The sequence below is a fragment of the Furipterus horrens genome, unplaced genomic scaffold (genome assembly GCF_987537825.1).
Source record: "Furipterus horrens unplaced genomic scaffold, mFurHor1.1.pri manual_scaffold_5, whole genome shotgun sequence".
Classification (NCBI taxonomy): Eukaryota; Metazoa; Chordata; class Mammalia; order Chiroptera; family Furipteridae; genus Furipterus; species Furipterus horrens.
This window is the reverse complement of record NW_028327175.1, coordinates 178,043,034-178,063,353: the sequence shown is the minus strand read 5'-3', so window position 1 is coordinate 178,063,353 and position 20,320 is coordinate 178,043,034. Positions and strand designations below refer to the sequence as shown.

The 20,320-nt window shown below is 41.6% G+C and overlaps 2 protein-coding genes across 2 annotated transcripts in view; one reads left to right on the top strand and one right to left on the bottom strand.

Annotated features, from left to right (window-relative positions):
• Positions 1-20,320, bottom strand: part of WDFY4 (WDFY family member 4) — a 350,593-nt gene that overhangs the window by 57,635 nt on the left and 272,638 nt on the right. The window lies entirely within an intron of this gene.
• On the top strand, positions 4,452-20,135 carry LRRC18 (leucine rich repeat containing 18). The gene is made up of 2 exons (XM_090279515.1): positions 4,452-4,559; positions 19,154-20,135. The coding sequence occupies exon 2, from the start codon at positions 19,250-19,252 to the stop codon at positions 20,012-20,014; it is 765 nt and encodes a 254-aa protein (XP_090135641.1). The 5' UTR covers positions 4,452-4,559; positions 19,154-19,249; the 3' UTR covers positions 20,015-20,135.

The window sequence follows — 20,320 nt, the reverse complement described above, 5'->3', positions numbered from 1 at the left end:
GGTGAGGGAAGAAACCTTCTTCATAGGAAGTGTCCCTCCTGCTCAGCAAGGATTTGTACAGCTCAGTTCCTCAGCCTCTGTTCTGTCCCTTGGCTCCTTTTCCATTTTGCTTCTTTCCCCTCTGTGTCCTTGAGACTCTCTCTACTCCCAAGATCAGGTCTTTGCTCAGATGTTCCACCAGAGCAAACCAGATCATGTTTCTTTCCAGCCATGTCCTCTGCCTTGGTGCTGTTCAGGCACCCACCAGTCCCTCCCCAGGCACATTCTATGTTCCACTCACATGGACTAGGCCAGGATCCTTCAGTTCTCTGCCTAGACGAGCATGGTTGCTCAAGTTCTTCAGCAGGGGCAACAGCTCATGTCCCCTCACATCACGGCTGTCACATCACCTGTCCCAGGCTCCCTAGCGCTCCTCATTCAATTCTTTCCTAACAGGTTTCCTAGCAACAAAAGAAATTCCCCAGCTGGAATTCAGCTCTTCCTCCCAATAGAGAAAACACCTATTTGGTCCATTTTATCCAGGCAAACAGCAGAGGAAAAACATTTTTGATTCAGTTTGCAAAGGCTCAAGTGAAGATCTGGTTCTCTTGCTCTGTTTGTGAGCCTGCCTCCTACCCTATCCAGAATGGCAGGGAAGGTTGAGGGCTATAAACAAGGGCATAGCCAAGGCTTGAGACAGTGGAGCCAACTCCTTGAAAAGTACGTGCACAGAAATAAGTATAAATGACCCATGAACATGGACAACTAAATGGGGAGTGACTGTGGGAGAGGGGGGAGGTGGGTGGAGTAGGGGAGAGCAAAGGGAGGAAAATGGGACAACTGTAATAGAAAAACAATTAAAAAAAAAAAGTACATACACTGAGCCTTCCCCAGGGATGTGGAGTTGGTATGCCAAATACCAACTACTAATTTTGCTACTTTATTTTAGAAGTTTGAGAAAGGAGTGGGAAGAGGGGAGCAAAATGAGAGATAGCCTCTGTCATTTTTCCTTTCAGAAAAGGTTCTAGAATTTTACCTGTGGTCTTTTGTGACATTGCCACCAGGTGGAATGGTGTGCAGAAGGTAGAGGCATTTTACCATCCCATTCCTCATTTCATCGGTTATGAGCTCCAAGGAAGATCCATCATTTTGTTACCATAAAAAAAAAAAAAAAGGCAGCATTGCCAGCAGTGCCAAGACACCTAACTGAAGGTGAGCTCTATTTTTTTAAGAAGTCATATTAATCTTAAGGCAATCACAGAACAATTGTACTGGTCTATGTAAATTTTGTAACTACCTGGTAATTAAAGTATTTCTTTAACAGTGGATAAAGTGCATTATTTCATCAACATAGTGTAAGTTTAGATTAAACAAAGTGCCAGAGATGCCTCTTGACTTTTCAAAGTCCTCCTGCAATCTGGAGCAGACAGCATGGGAAAGAGCACTGGTTTTGGAGTCAACAGACCCTGGGTCCAAGCCCTGCTCCCACCACTTGACTGCTCTGAACTGCTTTTACCTCAATCCTTTGAACATGGCTGCTCACATCTGTCTCACCTGAGTGTTAGGGGTGGGGGACAAGTGTGATCATGGCACTGGAAAAGACTAGCACAGGTCACAGGTGTGGGCACAGGGCTTCCTCAATGGCCAGAGTTCTAGTGGATATTGATGCTATTTCAGAGCAGGGTCAATTCTTTCCTACTTTTAGAGGAAGAAGAGTGTGGTGTAAGAGTGAAGACTTACTTCTGGTCAAGATTTGTCTTATTCTGCCAATAGCTTTCTGTATGATTTTAGACTTATTGTGCCACCTGTAAATCGGATAATGCTATTATGTGGCCTTGGGGTTCTTCCTACTTTAGTGGCCATGGTTTGCCTCATCATCTTGCCACTGACTCCACCACTTTGGACTAGCTCCACCTGACTCACATCCTCCACTCCACCCTGAGTCTGGCCCCCAGAGAGAGCCAGAGGTATGGCCCAAAAACTCAACTCTTCCCTAGAGAGGCTGTCAGAGAACCCTGCAGGGGCATTCCAAGGGTGGGCTAATCCTGGTCAAAGGACTCATCTGGTCAGAGACTGCATCCTCTCAGTCCAGGTGGAGATGGAATCTGGGGCCTCTGCCTGTCCTCCTTACCTCTGGGACTAGGGAGCTAGGGCTAATCCTTAGGCACTTAAAAAATACATCCATGGAGGGCCCACTGGGAAATTGGGGCTTCTGAGCTAAAGTGGACACATTTGAAACTCCTGCTTCCTCCCTAATTTCTTCTGTGTGTCTCCCATTTGTGAAACAGCTATGAGGACATGGTGAAATGGGTTATTGAGGGACTGAGAGGGGTCAAGATAACACAAACCATATGAGAAGAAAAGCCACTCATCTAAACAAACTGGAAACACTTGCCTGCTAAGGGGCTTAGGTTCTGTCCCAGAGCAGGAGAAGTGTCTGGGGCATCCTGCCTAGCTTTTCACCTGTGCGAAGCTCAGGGATAGGGAGTACATTTGCTGAATGATGCTGGGGAAGCAGTCTGTGGTATAAGAAAGTTTTCCATGAGCAGCCAAGAGACTGGTCATAGAGGCACACTCCTTTTTCTACTGAGAAGCAAAAAACTAGGGTTAGCCTAGTTTTCAGATCCAGGTTATAGGTCAATAGAAATCCATGAAGAGACAGACATTTTTGCAAACCATAGATATCCCCCTGTATTTAAGGATATTAACCCTTTCTGTTATAGCTTCTTTACTTTCTTCATTTCTCTAACATGTAGAATGTTTACATAAAGTCCTAGACATAATAATAACAATAATTGTCTAATGCATTACAGATTGCAATCTCTTTTTGCCTGTTGTCTAATTTTAACAAAGAGCCATGCAGTAGCATTCTCTCCATTTACAGATGAGGACAGGGAAGCTAAGGTGAGGGAGTGATGTGGACTAGGGAAGTCTGCAGTGGCTGGCTGGAGCCACCCAAGGCCTGCTCTCAGGTACCCATGCACTCCCAATATCTCTGGCTGTGCAGGGTACCTGCCAGAAACAAACTTTGACCCAAGGCTCTGACTCCAAAGACAAGCTCTTTACTCTGAAGAAGAAAAAAAATAAAAGCAAATAAAAAGTGACAATACAAAAATCTTAGTTTTAGAGTTATCTGACAAACTACTAATTTGTGTATATTTTGAGTCAAATGAGCATTAGAAAAGTAACCAAATTATTATTAAATACCCATGACATAAACATAATATTGTGCATGTATTAAAAGTGTGGAAAGTTATACAACATGAAGTTACCTCTAGATGCTGAAATTGAGTGGCTTTAATTTTTATTAGGTTTTACATATCTGTATTTTAAAATGTGTTTATTCTCTTGTGTGTTTTCTTCTTTAAAATATTAACTTATTTTTCCAGTATCTGTGTTTCATAATTTTTATATTATTTATTTTCTAATTTAAATTATGTACTTTTATTAATAGTCTCATTAGAAATACACTATGTAGTAGGATTTCAGGTAATTAACAATTATCTACTTATCTTAATTTGCTAAATATTTTAAATCCATTTATTCTCTAATTTAAATAACCTATTTTATTTTAGTTTTGCATTAAACAAAATAGTGGTTGGGGCATATATATAAATTTTTTCAAGTATTTAAAATACATGCATTTAAATTTTTTATTGTTAACTATATATCTAATTTAATAATTTGTTATATTTTATTTTTAATTTAAAGTATTTCATTTTGCTTTTTTGTACTTTTTAAAATTATTATTGCTTAGATTAATTTTGTATTCCAAATTATTTATTTTATAATTATTTTATTTCCTAATTCTGTCTAGTACAATTTAGAGTATTTTTATTTTGTATTTGTATATGCATTTTCTAATTTCTTTACAATGTTATTTTATTATTTGCATAACTTTAATATTTATCCTTGTATAATCAATTTTCTCAATTTCTAAAAATTTAAAGAAAAATATCTGAACAAAAGACTATAAATGCACAAATATATTCATTGCAGCCTTACTCATGGTAGTGCCAAATTGGAAACAGCAGGGGAAGCAAGATCCCCCAGATTCAGTATCACACATTCATTCAGAATGTAGATGTAATGGTGTAAAAAGGATGCAAAGAGAAAACTGCAAGAAAGAATTAAATTTAAATAAATAAAAAGATGAAAGGGTTCTCAAAAACCAAAGAGTAAAAACAAATCTATCTGGACAAATTACAAGGAAGAGTAATCATATTTTATGGAACTCGATGCTATAGAAGGAAGCCAGTTGTCCCTTTGAAGAGACAAACGTGTCTTTTTCCCGTCAGCCACGCCCACTTGGGCTGTCGCTGTGGAAAGCTGCTTTGTCCTGGAACTGTAACCCTCCCACTGCACTGCGGGGGTGGAGCAGCAGTAACCCCCTGCCGGGAATCCTCTCAGCCCGAGAAGTTTGGGTGTCCTTGGACACCATTTTTTTTTTTTTTTTTTTTTTTAGCCACTGCGTTTTTCCACTTCGCAGACTGGGTCAAGCCTATGCTAATTAACTCCAGAGGAATCTTCTGTTGCCTGGTGACAACGTTGCACAGCTGAGGAAGAACAGGGGCAACAGGGTAAGTTTTTCTCTGGTGGTGGCCCTGCATTTAGAGATTTACTTTGCCAAACCACTTCAAACTCTACTTCTTCTCTCCTCCTTTGAGTTAGCAGCTTCGGAAATGCTGGTTTCCCCTGTGTGTTTTATTAACAAACTCTGCACTCAAGCTCCTTCATTGTTTAGCAGAGGGAGAAACTAGCCCCGAGCCCTAGGCAGTCCAGACAGCTAGCTGAGCACCCAGCTGCTGTCCTCAGGTTCCAGGCTGTTGGCAAGCTTGGGAAGGGTAGGGTGCAAGTCCACGGGGCTTTGGAGTTATGCCTGATCCTTTTTCCAAGGTCTGAATCTCCTTGAGCATTTTATGGTTACACAAGCAGGTAGTGTTTGAACTGTTTCTTCCCCCAACCAGTTCCCCCTTTAAGGAAACTGCAGTGTGGAAACTGGTTCACTCAGAAGGCTTGAGTTTGGTAAGGTAACTTAAGCAGACCTCACTTTATTACTGCTACCTGTGGTGAACTTTGAGACAATCTGTCTTTTGAGAAATCTGGAGGCAAACCCCTTCCACAAGCTAACCTGAACACTGGAACTTACCAACAAGTGGTTAGTCTGAGGCTAGGCTGGGCCTTACAAGGATAGACTCTTCATGGAACACAGTAGAACACATACCTTATGTCCCTATTTTCACGGCAGGTATAATGGGAAAAGGTAGGAGCCCCCTATTTCAAGTCTGCATGATTTTGGACAAGCTACTTGGCCTCTCTGTACCTATGTTGCCATATCTGTCCAGTGGAAATAAAAATCAATACATCAGGTGGTTATGAGAATTACTTACAATGTTTGGATCTGAGCCTCAGCCTGGAGGGGAGAAGGGAGGTGTTAAGACTACTGTTACCGAGCAAAAGCAGGCTCATTTACGTGGCGCCTTGGTGTAAGACCCAACAATTAATGTTGAGAAAAATAGGTCTGTATTTATAATATTCCAACCTGGGGTGGGTGGGGTGGTTGGGAGGACTCCTGCTCAGAGCCCTGTTCTCCCAAGAGACCCAGTACTTCCCTTGCTTGCCAAAAGGCTATAAATCAAAACCAAGTCCAATAGTTCCCCATTCCTTATCTGTTAGCTCTCTCCTTCAGCATCTGGGCTCTGTACCATTTGGGTTCTGATAGTGATGGTGGCTCTGGTTCTGAGGGCCATGAACTGGGGTCCAACGATGGCCATCCAAGCTCTGTATGCCATGGCCCAGTGTTCAATGGGGATCTCTCTGGGAGCCACAAACAGGGCTCTGAATGAGAACTGCCTGGGCTTAAGGAGGCCACTGAGGAAATGGGTCAGGAAGAGAGACAGACTCTAAGAGGAGGTGAGGGCCACCCAAGCCTTGGGAGGCCACTAGCCATAGGTCACTGTTTAGCCCTCTGGCCCCACAAGTGGGTCCCCAACCATCACAGTCTAAATTAGCTCCCCTCGACTAGTCTCTTCTTGACTCATGGTATTCCTTTCCATATCACCAGATTTTGTTTTCTGAAATCTTGGGTCTTTTTATTTTGTTTTTATTGTTTGACTTGCTTTCTCCTAAAATAGGAGTTTCATGAGAAACACAACAATATTTGTCTTGTTCACTACATGTCTTCTGACTGGACCTGACCTACGGAATGACACAAATACCAGTTGTTGAATGAATGTGTACATGAGTGAATGAATAAGTGAGTAACTTGCACTGGAGCGAGCTTTAAAGGTTAAAAGTGAATAAAGGTATAATCATATTTGTAAGTTACTATCTTTACATTTATTATTAATATTATTATTAATAATTTGTATTTAAAAGGTGGCAAAGACTTTTGTGCTTGGGAATCAGCAAAGATTGTTCAACAAGTCCTACATCTGGAATTAATGACCAGTGGGGAGTGTCCTGGGCTGCTAATTTGAGGGAGGCGATCACTACAGTGCTATTTGATGGATCCACCAGCATTATTTACCATCCAAAGGCAATGACTATGGGAGCCAGATCACTAAGTACCCACTACACACTAGTCGCTTAACATACAGTCATCACCTCAATTATTCTTCATAACAACCTGCAGTTTTTAACCCATTTTGCAGATCGGTAAACTGAGCTCATGATTAAAACCAGATTGGCAGTGAAGGTGGGGGTGAAGTCCAGTTCCATCAGCCTCAAAATCCATTCATTCTCTGCTGCCCTTGTGCATGCCTTCTACTGAGTACTTTTATACACAACAAGAAGTAAAGAGATTTTATCCAATCAAAAAGGAAATGGAAATGTGAGTGTGTGAATGCATGTTTTTAAGTAGGTAAGATCACCAAGTTATTGAGTATAGATCAGTAAGGCAAGTGTAGAGAGAAGAGGAGCAATGGGAGTGTATGACAGAGGCAGTTTCTAATCTAGTCTGATCCACTCCCTTCCATGTCTGGGCTACCTTCACTGACCCCAGGTACACCTACTCAGGGGACTGGATTATGGGGTCAGCACATGGTAGCTTCCCAGTGGATTCCAGACCTATCTAAGAACACACAGCTCAGAGAAGTAAAGTACCAGTCCAGTACAACTCTGGCTGATGAATCTACCAGTATTATTTACCCATCTTTAGGGCTGGGTTTCCTCCTACCTCAGGCAGAAATCAGAAGAAAGAGGTCACAGTCCTGTCTGTGATCACCTTGGGAGAAGTATAGGCACTGGCCCTCTCTCTCTCCTTGGTTTGACATGCCCTGGGGATTCTTCTCACAATAGTTAGAGGATCATTTAAAAAATAAGCCAGGTCATGTCTGCCTTCATTTTGTTTTCCTAAATTGTGCCCAGGCCTTCCTTTCTTCCTCCTTTTCTTTTTTTCCCTTCACCCTTCTCTCCTTCCTTCCATCTTCTCGACTCCTTCTCCCCTCCACTTTTTGTCTCTCCCTTTCCCTCTGCCTTTCCATCTGATGTTTCCTCTATCTGGAACACCCTCCCTAAGAAGATCAGTCTCTCCTAAGAAGCACATATCCCCAACACCACTGTCTATTACTTTTGTCTCCTTCTTACCCTAGCACTCATTGCTACCTGGCCTTACATGTTTGTTGCTTTTGTTCATTTCTTCTAGAACATGAGCAGGGCCTTCATTTTCCATAGGGCCATTGAAAGTTAAGTTGTTCCCTTATAGCTGATGCTCAGGGCCCCCCTTCTAGGTATCTTTCAAATTCACGGTTTGGTGGATTTACAGAAAAGCCTTCCTCAGAGCTGGGGGCTACCCAACAGCAGAAGGGGTACCACATCTGGATACCTGCCAGTGTGCATCAGGCTCTGTGCCGTGTTCACCCTCAATAAGTTCTCACTGGGACTACATGGGGTTGTGGACAGAATACACACACCACAGAGCACTTGAAAAGAACTGCCCCCACTCTGTGATTCTGGGGGGCCTGTGCCTCAAAGAAGCTATGACCTTTTGTCCTCCAGGATAAGCTAATCCAAAGTTGCACAGAGGAGGCAGGGACACCCCAGTAAACAAGGATTCTGGGTTGTGGTGTCTGAACTTGGTTTCTCCCCCATGAAATCCTGAAGTCTGTCTCTACCATGGATCAGCTATACCATAATTCCTCCCCCAATGCCCCTCACACAAAGTTCCAACAGAGTCCCACTCACTCTCACCTTGCCCTTTAGAAGCAGCTGCTTCTAGTATCCTATGTATAGAAGGGGTCCTAGAGCTCAGTAAGGGCAGGAGGCTGTCCAGGGTTCCCTGGATGGTGAATGGGAAACTGACAGCAACTCATATGGGTCAAAACTCTGTGCTTTCCTGCTTCCAAGTGGCTTTTCTGAACTCCAGTTCCCTGTCTGCAGGGGAGGCCATAACTGTGAGGAGAAAGTGCAGTGATGTCAGTCTGGTTTAAGTAGCAGCAATTGAATTGTCGCTCTCCCCGTGGAGCTTAAAGGTGCCAGGACTAACTGTGTTTCCTCCACTTTCCTTTGTATCAAGGTTTGTTTGTGTGTTTTGAATGTACTGGTTGATCAATAGGGTATTCCTAGTCTGTTAAATCAGTAACCTTAATATTTTATTTTAATTGTAAGGCACCTATTCCCTTTTGTTCCTTTAATAAATGTAATTAGAACACATTCAGAATTACAAACTAGATGCTATTAAACCAATAAGAAATCATCTTTTTTTTTTATTGGGCCATGTGACCCCCCTGGGAACATTTGCTCCAAATAAAAGTTGAATTTTTATTCTCAGTTGGGGTGAAGGGGGTAGTTTGACAGCTAACAGCTTCCCGGGAAGCCCATGTGCAGAGTCCCAATGGTGCTAGGAATGGAGAAGTAAATAATGTTAGGGGTAGACAAAGCTACACATGCATATTCTCCAGTAAGGTGCTCAAGAGACACGTTGATCAGATCAGTCTGATAATTGCCAAAGGACATGAACCCAACACTTTCTGTATAGACAGCCTGCTTGCTGAAGCTGTGACGTCACGGGAAACGTTCTGTCCAGAAATCCTGGGACAAAACAAGCTGTGTGAGTGCATAAATTGCTCTCCACCCCACAGCACCACCAGCGTCCTTATCTCTGGGTGGGGGGACTATTCCTGTGTCAAAGGAAAGCTGTGGTGACAGAATGAAATGGTAAGTGGGAGGACACTCTGTGAAGAGAAGGCTTGATGTGCCTCCAAGGGCTGGTGTGAAGAATGGAGGGGGGGGTAGGAAGGGTAGGGGATGGGGCGGAATAGCATCAAAAGACAGCACATGTAGGAGGCTGCTGTTTGAGAATAGCGCAAATGCATGGCACAGCAGTTAGACTTTAAAGGGAGCCCACATGGCGAACGTCCAACATCTGATGGTCTGCATGCAGCTTCTCAGGGCCACAGCTCCCCAGGGCAGAGGAGGGCCCTGCTGCTCTAAGCACCTTGGAATGAGTGGACTAATGTTCCGGGCCAGGATGCATGAAAAACCTGTATCTTTACACTCACCATGAGGCCCTTGGGAACTGGAAGGACTGAGCAACAACAGATACCTGTCTCCATCACTGCCCACTTGAGGCACATGCCTATTAAATCAACTGACTGATGGCATGATGTGCACCCTTTAAACTGTTTCTCTCTCTCTCTCCTTCTCTTTCTCTCCCCTTCCCTTCCTCCTTTCCTCCCTCTCACTGCTGATCTCCAAACTTTTATAGTTAAATGACTCTAATGCTATTAAAATATCTTTAAAATTCATATTAATTAGATATATTTAGATATATGCATGAATATATGTTTCTACAGAAACAAGCTCCCCACACATTGGCCCTTAGGCAGTGGAGTAAACAGGTAATGGGTCCAGCTGAAGTGGGACGTCTACATTATTTACCCCTTCAGGGACTTTGGACAGAAATCGCATCTCCTCCTCACTGTCCATCAAGTTCCCCAGCTGTCTCAGCTAAGCGCACCCAGTCCCCTTTAGGTAGGTGGCCTGTGGTGAGTGCCACTGCAGGTCCCTGGCTAACCCACGCCAAACAGAAGGGACCCGAGCGAGCAACTTGTCACTCAGAGAACTTGGTGATACTCCTTGGTCCCAATGTCAGCGAGCCCATGGGTGACCCAAAACAGCATATACCTTTTTAGACTGCCATAATTTTTTGTTAGAGAGGTGGCTCTTGCCCTGAGAGTGCTAGTGCTCCAGAATACCACTGCTCCTTGGAGTCCTGGGGGCCAGCACTGTGCCCTTCAGGCCGAGGCATTTCTTACTGCTTGAGCAACAGCAACAGAAGGAAGAGAAGAGAGAGGCAGCAGAGTGTATTGAAAAGATCATAGTTTTGGTATCAGACACATCTGTGGCTCTACTGTGTTGTCTCTATGACCTTGGGGAAGTTACTTGAGTTCTCTGAGCCTCAATTCTCTTATTAAAAAAAAAAAAAAGCCCTGGCCGCTGTGGCTCAGTGGATTGAGCATCGGCCTGTGAGCCAAGTGTCGCTGGTTCGATTTCCAGTCAGGGCACATTACTAGGTTGCACGTCAGGTCCCCAGTTGGGGTGCAAGTGAGAGGCAACCACACAGTAATGTTTCTCTCCCTCTCTTTCTCCTTTACCCTCTCTCAAAAAATAAATAAATAAGCAAACAAACAAACAAACAAATTAATTATTTAAAAAAAAAAGGATTGATACTTGGCATAGCTGCTGTGGAGATTTGCGATACAGGAAGAGCCCAGCAATATGCTTACAACAGTTACTTTGGTACATGTCACCTGACTGAGTGATGGTAAGTGGCTCTTGACATTATGTAGCATATCTGAAATTGATGTTAGGAGACCCTTATCAGGTGAGGCCCCCATAAGACTTCACTCCTGCTGTCTGGATCTCTTTCCAACCCATCTTTGTCATCTCCATCAATTCTTCTAAGTATCTGATGCAGCTATCCTGGGAGCACCACAGAAATCTTTCTGCCTCTAGGCTGTCCCTGTCCTAGTAGTCTCTCCTTCTGCCCACAGGAACAGGGGCTTAACATAACACAGTGGGGCAAAGCAGTAGGAAAAAATACTTCATGTTTATATTCCCAGTGAGCCTTATACTCCAAAAAAAGGGCACACATCTCTTAACCCAGAGTGTGCACCAGACAAATGGTCATTCTTTCCCCTCATGCAGTCTATGCCTGAGTCAAACATTAATGCCTATTATAGAGGCCTGGCCAGAGGTTCCAGACACACTCACTCCACAGAGGGCCTCACAGTGGCTACCCCATGTCTCCACCTGCCATGTGGCTTCTTGTATGAACATACAGCTCATTCTGGAGAGTGGTGGAGGACACGGGAATGATTTGGAGCCCAAGAGGATGTCACAGTAGAGATGAGGCTGGCCTGTTACATATCTAGTGAATGGGTCTCATAAGAGTTGTGGGAGAGAATAAATGCAAAGACTTTTGAATGAGTGACCTTATGAAGGGAAGTTTGCATCATTTTTCCTTGAGACATGGCCCACAAATAAAAGATACATTTCATCCATATGGCATGAACCTTGCTATGAAGTTAGTCCCAAATACTGACTGTGACAAAGCAGTTTTGGGGTTTCAGTTCTACAAAGTGTCTATCATGTGTCTCAATGCATGAGTCAAAAGAATGAAATAAGTATTATGAGATCACATTAGCAAGATGTTTAAAAATATCAAATATATCCTAAGTTGTTTTACTTAAAAATATAAAGACACATGAGCATAAAGCATCAGATAAATTCTATTATCATAGTGATAATAACTATCTTACAACTGAAATGCTTGCAAATATTTTGATGGCATTAAAATATAGATTCCCATTACATTTTTAATTTAGATATCCATGGGGTGTCCCACCATGCTGCTTGATTCACAATGACTAGATCAAAAAAGTAATTAGAAATTGAAGTTAAACCAACTGGTCCAGTTTTTCCAAAATATAAAAACAAATGATATAAGACAAGAAGATGTAGTTATGTTTAGAACCTTCTCATACCTGGCCTTCTGAGCTGTTCATGTGAAATATAATTATTATTTTTCTATCCATCTATTCAACTTTCCTTTGGTCTGTCTATCCATTCATCTAGCAATCTATTTACATCTTTTTCTGTCTATAATTGCCAGCTTCCTTTGTGTGGGTTGGTCCCAATCTTAAGGATTCTGTGAATTGGTAATAGGCCATCTGACTATTTTTAGTTATATCATAAGATCATATCTCTCACACCTTTATTTTTCTAGCAGGCCTGGGAAGGATGCTGACCACTCAGAGTTGAATGAGAGAAGGGATGTCCAGTCAGTGGTCTGCTCCTAGCAGTGCTCAGTAGCTTGGGGGTCCAGAATGGACTCTGAGCAACACAACACACTATGCCCTCCTTAACCAAAAGCAAGGGGCCCAGCCAGATAAAGTGGCCCTTAGGAGAAACATGGAGGGATGGGGGCTGATCATGCTCCATCTGACCTGAGGCCTTTTGGAGACCCAGACACATTGGGGAGGAGTTGAAGTGCATTATCCAATTCAGCCCCTACTTAGCTATGCAGGTGATTAATGAGCAGGCTCAGAGCCAAAACTCCTTTTGGAGAGAAGCTCCTTAATGAAGAAGTACATTGCAGACAGTTCCATGCTGCTTCCTCCCCATCATTCATCAGAGATGGGAGGGCTTCTTATCATAATGTAGATAGGCTGTGAGGAGCAGGCTCAACTAGACCAAACTGGCTGGATCTCCAGTCTCCTGAGGGCAGCCTTCCCATACAGGACCCCTCTAACCATTGTTTGGTGTGTTTGGCCTCCTTGATCTAAACTTTGTGTTAAATATAAGAGATACAAAAGATAGCCCAGGTTTTTGGGTGATCAGGGGAATCTGGAGTCTAGAATCAGTAACAATCTAGATTTTAGCTCTTTGAGCTTGGGACTGACCATGTTTATTGCTCATCTTTGCAACACAGTCTTAGTGCAGAGTAGGTTCTCCATATATTTGCTGAATAACTGAATAAATAAAGTAATGCAGGAATAAGCATTGACATGGCTTAAATTAGTTCCAAAGGACTAATTAGTATTATGGACAAATGAAACTTTACTAGTTGTTCAGGCCCATGGGATAGAGTTGCCAAATATTGTAAAATACAGACCTATACATGTGTGGGACATATTCATACCAAAAACTACACATTGCTTATCTTGAATTTAAATGTAACTGGGCATCTTGTAACTTTATTTGCTTAATCTGGCAACCCACCATGAGGAGAAGTCATTAATAAATATATGAGTAGATTCTGGCCAAGATGGAGGCCTAGACCGACATGCTGCATCTCCCTCCACAACTAATAAGGAATACAACTACCTCAAAACTAGAGGCAACAAGAAGTTCCAGAAAATCAAGCTGCATGGAAGTCCAACAAACAAAGATATAAAGAAGAAATACTCATCCAGATAGGTAGGAGGGATGGAGCCGGGGCGGAGAGGATGCAGTGTGGTGGCGGCAGCCATGGTGGCAGCAGTAGGCTGCTAGAAAGTGCAGTCACGCAGTTTAAAAAGTCAGGAGGGACACCTGGGGAGCACTCCCAGCACCAGACCAGACCATGCAGCTCACAGTCCCAGCGCCAGGAAAAATAAAGTTTCATTGCTTCGGACTGTGCAAACAAGTGGGGGTTGGGACAGAGGAAGAAACTGCTGGTCTCTCAGCAGAGTCTGCTTGTTTAAAGGGCCCCCACAGTGCTAGAATGTCCACAGACCCACACACTCTGGGAACGACTGCCAGGGCAACAACTAGAGAGGCACCAGTCCCATACAAAGTGGGAGAAGTGCCTGGAAAAGGGGCAAGTGCTGAGCAAGTGACATTATTCCCTCTCAGACCCCTCTCCCACATACAGTGCCACAATGTGGTGAAACAGAGTTGCCCTCTACTGATGAGAACCTAAGGCTCTGCCTCTTACAATGTAACAGGAGCAACAGCTCTACATAAGACATAGAGGCAAACAAACAGAGGAGCCTGTCAGAAAGAGGAGAAGTATGGCTCAAAAGGGGGAACAGATCAAGATTCCAGTGGGAGAACTAAACGATGAGGAGATAGCCAAACTAACAAATGACGTGATAACCAACCTAACAGATGTAGAGTTCAAAACACTAGTGATAAAGATGCTCGCAGGCTTGACAGATATGCTTAAGTATGGCAAATGCATATGGGAAGAAGTGAAGGCTGTGCTAAATAAAATGAAGAAAAATCCACACAAAACCAATGGTGAAGGGAAGGAAATCGGTGTTCAAATCAATGACTTGGAACATAAGGAAGAAAACAACAATCAACCAGTACAGAATGAGGAAAGAAGAATGGAAAAAACTAAGGAGAGGCTTAGGAACATCTGAGACAATTAAACATGGGTGCCAGAAGGAGAAGAGGAAGAGCAAGAAATTGAAAACTTATGTGAAAAAATAATGAAGGAAAACTCCCCATATGTGGTGAAAGAAATAGACATACAAGTCCAGAAAGCACAGGGAGTCCCAAACAAGCTAGACCCATAAAGGACCACACCAAGACACATCATATTTAGAATGGCAAAGGTTAAAGATAAAGAGAGAATATTAAAAGTAGCAAGAGAAAAGCAGAGAGTTACCTACAAAGGGGTGCCTATAAGACTATCAGCTGATTTCTCAAAGGAAACTTTGCAGGCAAGAAGGGACTGGCAAGAAGTAGTTAAGGTGATGAAAAGCAAGGACTTATAACTAAGATTACTCTATCCAGCAAAGCTATAATTTAGAATGGAAGGGCAGATAAAGTGCTTCCCAGACAAGGTAAAGCTAAAGGAGCTCATCATCACCAAGCTATTATTATATAAAATTTCAAAGGGCCTTACAAAAGAAAAATATCAAAATTATTAACATTAAAATGACAGCAAACTCACAACTATCAACAACTGAATTTAAAAAATAAGAACAAAATCCAACTAAGAAAACCAGAATAGGAACAGAATCATAGGTATGGGGATCATTTGGAGGGTTATCAGCTGGGAGGGGGAAGGGGGAAAAATGGGGAAATAGTTCAGGGATTAAGAAGCATAATGGGTAAATATAGAATAGACAGGGGGAAGTTAAGAATAATATAGGAAAGAGTGAAGTCAAAGAACATATATGCATGACCCGTGGACATGAATTAAGGGGGGTGGGATTGCTGAAGGGAAGAGGGGTACTGGGCAGAGGGGAGCAAGGAGATAAACTCGAAACTACTGTAACAACATAATATGTACTTAAAATTTTAAAATATATATATATGTGTGTATATATATATATATATATATATATATATATGAGTAGGACACAGGCTCCCTTGATCAGTCCATCTTTTTTTAATTAAATTTTAACTCAAGTGCAGTAGGACATTTTTTCTGACATGCCACCTTGTACAGTGCTATTTCCTACAGTGTGCACATGTGCATACATGTGGGAGACTTACAGACATACCACAGTAGGGCCCACATGCTATACAACTGGGTGATCTTTATAAAGCACAGCAGAGCTGGGGAGTGGGTGGACATAAAATAGTCACAGACTTCCAAGTGGGGCTGAGCAAGCAACTGTGATAAGACAGACAACTGTCTACTGCCTTTTTTGTGTAGATAGTTCTTTGAGGTCTATCCAATGTACAGCTTCACCTAACTACCACCGGTCAGGACATAGGTAATCCTAGCACTCCAGATACAATAGCTGCTCTCTTCTCCTCAAACCTTTCCCACCCCCACCCCTACAACTACCGATCTGTGTTCTGTATCTATGGTTGAGACTTTCCCAGAATGTCATATAAATACCATCATCCATTATGTGCACTTTCGAGATTGGTTTCTTTGCCCCAGCAAACTGCTTTTGAGATTCATTGAAGTTGTTGCATGTATCAATAGATTTGTCCTCTTTGTTCTTAATAGTATACCATTATAAGATGTGTCACAAGTTCTTTATCCGCCCACTAAAAGACCTCTGGGTTGTTTTTTTCTGTTTTTGGCAATTATGAATAGAGCATTTATAAACATACATGAAAAAGTTTTTGTGTGAACATAAGTTTTTGTTTTGCTAGGGTAAACACCTAGTTGGAGAAATGTTGAGTCATATGATGATAAATATGTGGTTAATTTAATTTTATAAGAAATTGCCACTGTTTTTCACAGTGACTGTGCTGTTTCAAATTCTTATCAGCAATATATGAGCACTCTTAGTTGCTCCACATCCTTGCCAAATCTTTGTACTACTGGTCGTTGTGTTTATTTGTTTGTTTTCATTTTTGAAATTCTAATAACTGTAGTGGTATCTGATTGTGATTTTAATTTGCATTTTCCTGGTGACTAATAATGCTGAGCAACTCTCTGTGGGCTCATCTGCCAACCATATAACTTCTAGAGTAAAATTTTTCCTTAAATCTTTTGGGCATTTTTTAATTGCATTGTTTGCTTTCTTACTGTTGACCTTTCTTTTTAGATTCTGGACACTAGTACTTTGTTGGATATGTGATTTGCAGATATTTGCTTTTAGCCTGTAGCTTGTTCTTCTTTCACAACACTTTTTTTTTACAGAGCAAAAATTTTTTAATTTTGTTTAAGTCCAATTGGTAAATATTTTAAGGATTGTACTTTTACTTAACTCACAGTCATAAAGATTTTTCTCCTATGTTTTCTTTGAAAAGTGTTATGGTTTTGTATTTTACATTCATATCTATTATTAATTTTGAGTTAATTTCACTATGTTGAGATTCAGTTTTGTTCTCATATGGGCAACCAATTGCTCCAACACCAATTTGTTGAAAGTTTATTGTTTCTCCATTGAATTTTCTTTGAACTTTTGTCAAAAACTAAGTCACTGGCCATAGTTATGTGGATCTATTTATGGACTCTAATTGCTGTTTTACTGATCTATATATCTGTCCCTTTGCCAGTATCACATATTGTAATTACATGATAAATTTTAAATTTGGGAAGCACAAATCCTCCAATTTTATTTTTCTTTTTAAAAATTGTTTTGGATTTATAGCTCTTTTTCCTTTCAATATAAATTTTAGGAGCTATTCACTATATATATATATGCATAATCCTGTTAGAATTTTTATTGGAATTGCATTGATCTTTAGACCAATTTGAGAAGAACTGACATCTTAATTATACTGAGTCTTCCAACTCATGGTCATTATATGTTTCTCCATTTATTTAGATTTTTGCTTTCTTTCATCAGTGTTTTGTAATTTTTACCATAGCAATCCTGCATATTTTTGTTACTTATGTGAAATACACAAGTTTTAATTTCTAAAGTATTATTATTTTTCAGATCTCAGCTTTCAGTTATTTATTACTAGGTTATAAAAATTAATTGGGTATTTTGTGTGTTAACCTTGTATCCTGCCACATTGCTGAACTTATTAATTAGTTTCAAGAGTGCTTCTTTAAATTTTGTAGGATTCTCTATGTGGACAAATCAGATCGTCTGTGGATAGGGCCAATTTTATTTTAATCTTTCTTACTGTAGGTCTTTTGTTTTTCTTGCATTATTGCACTGACTACAATTTCCATTTTAATATTGAATAGGAATAGCAAGAGTTTACCTTCTTGCCTTGTTCCTGAACTTAGAGAGGAAAGCATTTACTCCATTACCAAGCATGATTTGGTTGTAGGGTGTGTGTGTGTGTGTGCGCATCAGTGTATAGAAGCCCTTCATCAGATTAAGAAAAAGCCTTTATATTACTGGTTTGCTGAGAATTTTTGTCATGAGTAAATGTTAAATTTTGTCATCTTTTTTCAGCATCAGTCGATATGATCATGTACTTTTTTCTTTTGAACCTATATGCTATATTACATTGATCACTGAATAATGAATCAATTTGCATCCCCACTTGGTTTTTGTATATTATTCTTTTTATATATTGCTGGATTCAGTTTATGAATTTTGTTGAAGTGTTTTTTGTCTATGTTTATCAGGGATATTGCCCTGTAGTTTTCTTTTTTTGTATTGTCTATGTGTGATTTTAGTATCAGGGTAAGCTGGCCTCAGAAAATTAGTTAGGAATTGCTACTTCTATTTTCTGGAAAAGATCATGTAAAATTGTTCTTGCCATTTTTAAATGTTTTGTAAAATGTGCTATAAAACCATGAGTTTTGGGGGGAAGCTTTTCAACTATAAGTTCTATCACCTTAAAAACATAGGTCTTTATGGGTTGTCTCTTTCTTCATGAGTAAGATTTTAGTTTGTGAGAGCTTTATAGTTAAATAATTACACTCCCTTAGAGACCTATAAGAAGGCCGTTTTCACAAATGAGTAAATTGAAGCACATGAAAACAAAGAAAACTTTTTGTGGAAGAGCTGTACTTCTAAGCCAGCATCTGAGGCCAGAATTCACCCTTCACTAAGTGCATTCTACTGGTAGCAGTCATAACCATCAGCATATCTTACAGTGCACAGATGTCTACAATTGAATTTCACTGTGAAAAATGGAAGCAGAGGCAGTGCAAAGGGTAGGAGGTAAAAAAGGCAGTAGTATTCTCTTTTAAGTCCTGCCAAGCACTTCAGTTTAGCCCTGGCCCCTCCATGCTAAGGGGCATGGTGCAGGCACATCCTCTTACTTGTGGGCTGAGCAAAAGACTTTTCTGTGCTGCTCCCATTGTACAGCAGATAGAGTAGCCACAGCTTGACTAGTTCCTCTGGGTCCAGAAGGCAAAGAAAGATGTAAGTATAGAAACTGCAGGGTAGTTAAGTCATTCTTAACTCCCACCTTATTCCCTCATATCCAGGCCATGGTACTTTTGAAAACTCAGCAGTCCCACCGTAGGAACCTTGAGATAACTCTAAGAAAAGACTAGGTTTATGTGAGGCCTGAGAAATGGAATATATCTAAGAAAACACACGTACACACATACATGTACCCTGGGCAGAGACAGGAGGGATATTTGAAATTTCAGGACAATGGAGAGGTTCATAAGTCAGGAAATGGCATAGCCAGATGAGCACTGAGCATCTTTCAGGCCAAACTTGTACCTCTCACTTTACATCTGGGAACATTGATGTTTGGAGAGGGCATTCAATTTGCTGAAGGTCTTTGTCTAGGTTACTTCTGCTGATGCCCTATTCTCTCAACTCTCCTCTTTCTTTCCTTTTAAACTATTAGAGAGAAGAGCAGTGGCATGTCATCTCCTAACTTGATATTTTTTCCTTCTTATCAGAGTATATCTCCTAATAGTTTCATGTGACCTTTTCCTCAAACTGATTACCAACCAACCAGGACAACATACTTCATACATACTCCCTAACTAAAGAAGATGGCCAAGAGTGGAAAAGGCCCCAAGGGCAAGAAGATCACCTTCAATGTGGCCAAGAATTGCATCAAAATCACATTTGATGGAAGAAAACGCCTCGACTTGAGCAAGATGGGAATTACCATCTTCCCCAAGTGTATTCTGAGACTCAGTGACATAGACGAGCTTGATCTTAGCCGGAATATGATCAGGAAGATCCCTGATGCAATCTCCAAGTTCCAGAACCTACGGTGGCTGGACCTGCACAGCAACTACATTGACAAGCTCCCTGAGTCCATTGGCCAGATGACTTCTCTGCTCTACCTCAATGTCAGCAACAATAGGCTGACCACCAATGGGCTGCCTGTGGAACTAAACCAACTGAAGAACATCCGCACTGTGAATTTAGGCTTGAACCACCTAGACAGTGTGCCCACCACGCTGGGTGCTCTGAAGGAGCTCCAGGAGATTGGACTACACGACAACCTGCTCAACAGCATCCCCAACAGCATCTCCAGGCTGCCCAAACTGAAAAAGCTCAACACAAAGCGAAACCCCTTTCCCACGGCAGAGGAGCCTGACACATTCATAGACTCCATTAAGAGGCTGGAAAACTTCTATCTGGTGGAGGCCAAGGACCTGTGTGGGCCTTGCCTGAAAAAATGCCAACAGGCCCGAGACAAGCTGAACAGAATCAAGAGCACATCTGTGACACCAAAAAAGGCCATCTTCAGCAGATTGGTCTCACCCAACTCCATGGCCAAGGAGTCCCAGGATGATTGGAGGTGATCTTGGGCCCTGACCCTGAGGCAAAAAGGGAAAAGGATGGGATGGGAGATGACCATCCACAGAAATGTGAGAAAGTACCTCATTACTGCAATAGTTCTTCCAGCCAAGCCCATAAAATACCTTTCCCTACTATATTGGTTTGTGATTTTGTTGAATGAAGGGCTTTTAGTTCTTTGCCATTGTCTTCTCTGCATGTTCACCCCATACAAACAGGTACATGAGTAAGGAAAGGGCTTTCCATCTCACTTCTGTTCCAGAACTCTCTTGCCTGTAGCCCGTGGCCTGGGCAGCTACTGTTGTTAGTCC